At 41.1% G+C, this 6,028-nt stretch overlaps 1 protein-coding gene across 2 annotated transcripts in view; it reads left to right on the top strand.

Moving 5' to 3' along the window:
- The window catches only part of EP300 (E1A binding protein p300), an 87,066-nt gene that overhangs the window by 50,373 nt on the left and 30,665 nt on the right, over positions 1–6,028 (top strand). The window contains exons 9-11 of one of the 2 annotated variants that reach the window (XM_017510362.2): positions 1,176–1,293; positions 2,409–2,583; positions 5,603–5,680. In XM_017510362.2, coding sequence (XP_017365851.1) covers positions 1,176–1,293; positions 2,409–2,583; positions 5,603–5,680 — 371 coding nt within the window. The remainder of the gene's footprint in view (positions 1–1,175; positions 1,294–2,408; positions 2,584–5,602; positions 5,681–6,028) is intronic. The other variant, XM_037731986.1, reaches the window with a different exon arrangement.

Raw genomic sequence — 6,028 nt, 5'->3', positions numbered from 1 at the left:
TTTTTTGAGGCTGAGTCCTGCTTTTGTTGCCCAGGCTGGAATGCAGTGGCATGATCTCGGCTCACTGCAACCTCCGCCTCCTGGATTCTCGCCACAGCCTCCTGAGTATCTGGGACTACAGGTGGCCCGTCACCATGCCCGGCTAGTTTTTTGTGTTTTTAATACAGATGGGGGTTCACTGTGTTAGCCAGGATGGGCTTGATCTCCTGACCTTGTGAACTGCCCGCCTCGGCCTCCCAGAGTGCTGGGATTACAGGTGTGAGCAACTGCACCCAGCCCAGAAATTCTTAAATGATAGCACTGAGTAATGAAATTTGACAAGGAAAGAACCCCATCCCTAAGTGGAATGAAATGATTGCTTTGATAAGGAATAACGAGTCTCTTATTTTGTGACAAACTATTCATGAATTTTTATTTAGTGGGCAGAAATGATTATTTGGGATTGATCATTTGACTTTACATTAAAAGTTTATTATATATGCTCAAGTTTTCTGCCAACTCGGTATTCTTCTGAACTTCCATTTATATCTTCTTGATCTGGTTTCTTCAAGTCCTATGGCTAAGATGTTTAAATAAAATTAGCGCCTAAAGATCACATTTATCAATCATAAGAAATACTAATGCAAAACATTTTGTTAGGGAATTGCTAGAAAGTGAAAAAGTGAATCTAGCAGAATCATTGTGCATTTCTGCTCCCTCCACTTCAGGTTTTTGGTTTTTTGTTTGTTTTTTTATAAGCCTTTGCCAGAACACTTCGAGTTTTTGATGATTTAACATTTTAGAATGGTTGGTTATTAAGTTTTATTTCAATAAGATGAAAAACTTAGAAGAGTAGAAGGAGTTCTGAAGGCTTTTGCTACTTGATACTACGACAAGGTTCATTTTCCTCACTTTCTTTAGTATGTAGCTCAAAGTAATATTTTGCTTTACGTCTAGAGTAACAGGGACCAAAGAGTATTTTTTGTGGAGTCATTTTCTGTATTGTGATCGGAAATATAGAGAGAAATTATTTTGTCACTAAAGGACAATTTGATTTCACTTACTATATTTGAATATGTCTCACCTTGCCATTATTTTTTCTTTTCCTCTGTGTGTTCAGTGTATAAAAATCAGGGGGAAAAAAACTGAATTAAAAGCTGACATGATATTACAGTGGTGGGATTTTCTTTTTCCAGCGTCCAAGCCATATTTCCTACACCGGATCCTGCTGCTTTAAAAGACAGACGGATGGAAAACCTAGTTGCATATGCTCGGAAAGTTGAAGGGGACATGTATGAATCTGCAAACAATCGAGTGAGCATCTGGTTTTTTTTTGTTTTTTTGTATTAATAGCCAAGATTGGGCCTGTTGTGGTTATTTGTTCCTGTTTGTTTGTTTTTGTTTTGAGACGGAGCTTCGGTCTTCTTGCCCAGGCTGGAGTGCAATGGCGCAATCTCGGCTCACCACAACCTCCGCCTCCCAAGTAGTTGGGATTACAGGCATGCGCCACCACGCCCAACTAATTTTTTTTTTGTATTTTTAGTAGAAACAGGGTTTCTTCATGTGGACAGGCTGGCCTTGAACTCCCGACCTCAGGTGATCCGCACACCTCAGCTTTCCAAAGTGCTGGGATTACAGGCAAGAGCCACGGTGCCAGGCCAGCTTATTCCTCTTTAGCATGTGCAAATGTGCAAATAGTACATGTCCTTCAGTCGGGGTACACACTCTAGCTATCCCATCTTATTGTCATCAAGCACAGTTAGGATAACAAAGCAATTTCTTAAATGCATGTCATCAATAATTTTAATTTTTTCCTCCTAATACAGTGCACTCATGTGGCACTTCATTTGCACTCATGTGGCACTTCATTTGGTTGTCTTATCAACCTAAAAAGTGTTGAGTTGGCCGAGCACTGTGGCTTGGTGCCTGTAATCCCAGCAGTTTCAAAGTCTCAGGTGGGCAGATCATTGAGCCTAGGAGTTGGAGACCAGCGCAGGCGACATGGCAAAACCCCATCTCTACAAAAAAATACAAGAAATTAGCCGGGCATGATGGCACGTGCCTGTAGTCACAGATAGTCAAAAGGCTGAGGTGGGGGAATCACCTGAGCCTTGGAAGTCAAGCTACAGTGATCCATGATTGTGCCACTGGCAACAGAGAGAGACCTTGTCTCTCCCCAAAAAAGGGGTGGTGGTGGTGCTGAGCTGTACCATCTCTGTTCTCTTTTCACTAGAATATATGAAAAGTAACTTAGTATTGTTCATGGTAGCTTAGTTTCTGTACATAAGTTGAACTTTTTCTAAATTGGTACCACTTCTTAATGCAGCATAAAAAATGAAACTAATATCTGTTCTCAGTTTATTTTTCATGTTATCTGGTGGTAGTTCCTTTTTCCTCATCTCCCTTATTTTATTTCAACAATTCAAAAGGCGGAATACTACCACCTTCTAGCTGAGAAAATCTATAAGATCCAGAAAGAACTAGAAGAAAAACGAAGGACTAGACTACAGAAACAGAACATGCTACCAAATGCTGCAGGCATGGTTCCAGTTGCCATGAATCCAGGGCCTAACATGGGACAGCCGCAACCAGGAATGACTTCTAGTAAGTATTTTTTGTTATACTTACATTTGAGAGAAATTGATAAACAAATAGTTTCTATCCAAAGTCATTAATTTCTGTAAGCTTGTGTAACTATTCTAGAGTTTTTAAATAACGATTTGCCTTTGCAAAGAAAATAACTTACAGTAAAAAACAGAAGCAGAACAGTATATTTAAGATGTCTGGGCATGGTACTTAACATACCTTGATAATCTGGCATTGATTTAGAGCCCAAAGTAAAGTTCTCTAATGGTGACACCTAGAAAGTGATAGCCTACAGATGTTCACAGATTTCTCTGAGACTGGCTTGTGTTGTAAGTAGCCACTAGATGTTTGTAGGTTGACCAGGTTCAGGACCCCCATAGAGACCTACACTCTGTAGCACACATAATATCATGTTACACTGTCACACTTTCTAATTGACATAAATATTCTAAGGCTAGGAGCTCTTTTTTTTTGGAGACAGAGATGCACTTTGTGTCCCAGACTGGAGTGAAGTGGCGGGATCTTGTATCACTGCAGCCTCTGCCTCCCAGGTTCAAGCAGTTCTCCCACCTTGGCCTTCCGGGTAGGCCATTTGGGATTACAGGCACACGCCACCATGGCTGGCTAATTTTTGTATTTTTCACAGAAACTGGTTTCAACATGTTGGCCAGGCTGGTCTGGAACTCCCGGCCTCAAGTGATCCTCCTCCCCCCACCCCCCTACCTTGGCCTCCCGAAGTACTAAGATGACAGGCGTGAGCTGCCACCACCCGGCCTAGAAGCATCATTTAAAATTACGTTTTGGCAGCTTCAGTTTCTGGTTATATCATCATTGTTGACCTGATGAATTAACCAGATAACCAAGACTATGATACATTGTCTTATTCAATCATTGACTTACTGGTAGAATCAAAGTAGTGAAATACCGAGCAGGCACACCATTTTCAGGAATGATACAGGCTGTTTAAATGCTGTTGCTTTGATAAGAAAAACCTGCCTTTGCTGAGTTAGGAAGTGCTAATGACCTATAAGTGCCAACTGAGCCAGCAGGTAGTAACCCTCCTACCATCAGTAGATTATAGGTAGACTGAGAAGTTCATCTCCTTCATTTATTGAAGTAATAAATGATTTCCAATGTCCATTAGCAGCCCCATTTATTAATTTCATTACTAACTAAAGTGTGCCAGATATTGTTTTGTAATTGGGCCAAGATGTGTAAAAAGTTGGGAAGAGCAACATTTCTGGCAGAGGAAATAGTATACATGGAGGCCCAATAGTAAGGAAAAACAGATTTTTTGAGTAGCTAGGAGAACACATTTTCAGGAACGGGAAAGTCAAGATTACAGTTGAGACTGACTGCTTCAGTACATGATTTGAGTTTGAGTAGTAACTAAAGATACAAAAACAAGTAGACATACGTGAGATACTTGGTTTTGGTAGAATTAACTCAAGTTCCGGGTGAAATTTGAGCCAAGTCTAAAGTCTGTGAGATATTAAATTGTATTCTAATGTCAGAGTAAAAACAGTATGGTACCAATGAAAGCAGGAATAAAAGGTAATGGAACTGAATATCAGCCTTAATTGTTGACCTTTAGCTTGTACTAAATCTGACATTTTGTAAAATGAGATTCTTAACTTAACCTAATACATAGAAAATAATAGAAGTGGCCGGGCGCGGTGGCTCAAGCCTGTAATCCCAGCACTGTGGGAGGCCGAGGCGGGTGGATCACGAGGTCAAGAGATCGAGACCATCCTGGTCAACATGGTGAAACCCCGTCTCTACTAAAAATACAAAAAATTAGCTGGGCATGGTGGCACGTGCCTGTAATCCCAGCTACTCAGGAGGCTGAGGCAGGAGAATTGCCTGAACCCAGGAGGCGGAGGTTGCAGTGAGCCGAGATCGCGCCATTGCACTCCAGCCTGGGTAACAAGAGCGAAACTCCGTCCCCCCCCAAAAAAAAAAAAAAAAAGAAAATAATAGAAGCATAAAAGGGTCGGGCATGGTGACTCACGCCTATAATCCCAGCACTTTGGGAGATTGAGGCTGTGGATCACTTGAGCTCAGGACTTCAGGACCAGCCTTGGCAATATCGTGAAACTCCATCTCTACAAAAAATACAAAAATTAGCCAGGCATGGGAGCATGTGCCTGTAGTCCCAGCTATTCGGGAGGTTAAGTCGGGAACATCACTTGAGAAACAAAACAAAAAAGAATTACTTCTATTTTTGTATTTTAGAGGTACGAAATATATAGTGTGTTATAATATGCATATTATTTAAAATCAATGTTCATAGTGAGTTTGTGTACATAAAAACATTACTATGCTACATAATCAAATTTGGCCACCATTAGACATGATTCATAGCTATTATTCATGGAGACACTCTGTTGCATGCCAGACTCACTTTGTTAAACAATAGCACATTAAATGGTATAATAGCTTTTTTTTTTTTTTTTTGGAGACAGAGCCTCGCTCTGTTGCCCAGGCTAGATTGCAGTGGCACGATCTCAGCTCACTGCAACGTCCGCCTCCTGGGTTCAAGTGATTCTGCCGCCTCAGCCTCCTGAGTAGCTGGGATTACAGGTGCCCGCCACCACACTTGGCTAATATTTTTGTGTTTTTAGTAGAGACAGGATTTCACCATGTTGACCGGGTTGGTTTTGAACTTCTGACCTCAAGTGATGCACCCACCTCAGCCTCCCAAAGTGCCAGGATTACAGGTGTAAGCCACTATGCCTGGCCTATAATAGCTTCAGTTTTTAAAAATGTTTTACATTATTTTTCTATCAACATCAAAAGCACCCAGACTCATAAAGGAATACCAACAAATCCACTGGGACACATTTTTCTGTATTCCAGAAATAACATTTTCTTCAAGTTTCTGTCTAGTTCAGAGCTTTATTTTGTGATTCACACCCAATTTTTAAAGGTATTATTAAATATATTTTGTGGGATTTGTGTGAACAGTGAGTTTTTGTTTGGTTGTTTAAGGGCAGTTGGTGCAAAGATACTTCTTAATTTCTCTTTTTTACTCTAGATGGTCCTCTGCCTGATCCAACTATGATCCGTGGCAGTGTGCCAAACCAGATGATCCCTCGGATAACTCCACAGTCTGGTAAATAGTGAAAAAAAAATTATTTTAAAAGAATTCCTGGTTATTGCAAGATAATACCTGCTATCTGGATACCCACTTTATGTCAACAGCAAGTGTCATGATAACCTGCTTGAGAAACTCAAAAAACCCCTTGGAGTTGGAGCCCTTAGAGGAAGAGGGGGTGAAGAGCAGGTTGGCTGGCAGATCACCGGGCAGGTGACATTAAATGATGAAGCATCCATTAAAAAACAAGTGCAGGTTGGGCAAGGCGGCTTACACCTGTAATCCCAGCACTTTAGGAGGCTGAGGCTGGTGTATCACCTGAGGTCAAAGTTCAAGACCAGCCTAGCCAATGTGGCAAAACCCTGT

The sequence above is a fragment of the Cebus imitator genome, unplaced genomic scaffold (assembly GCF_001604975.1).
Source record: "Cebus imitator isolate Cc_AM_T3 unplaced genomic scaffold, Cebus_imitator-1.0 Scaffold435, whole genome shotgun sequence".
NCBI classification, from domain to species: domain Eukaryota; kingdom Metazoa; phylum Chordata; class Mammalia; order Primates; family Cebidae; genus Cebus; species Cebus imitator.
Note: the sequence above shows the minus strand (reverse complement) of the source record. Positions and strands in the feature narration are given on the sequence as shown.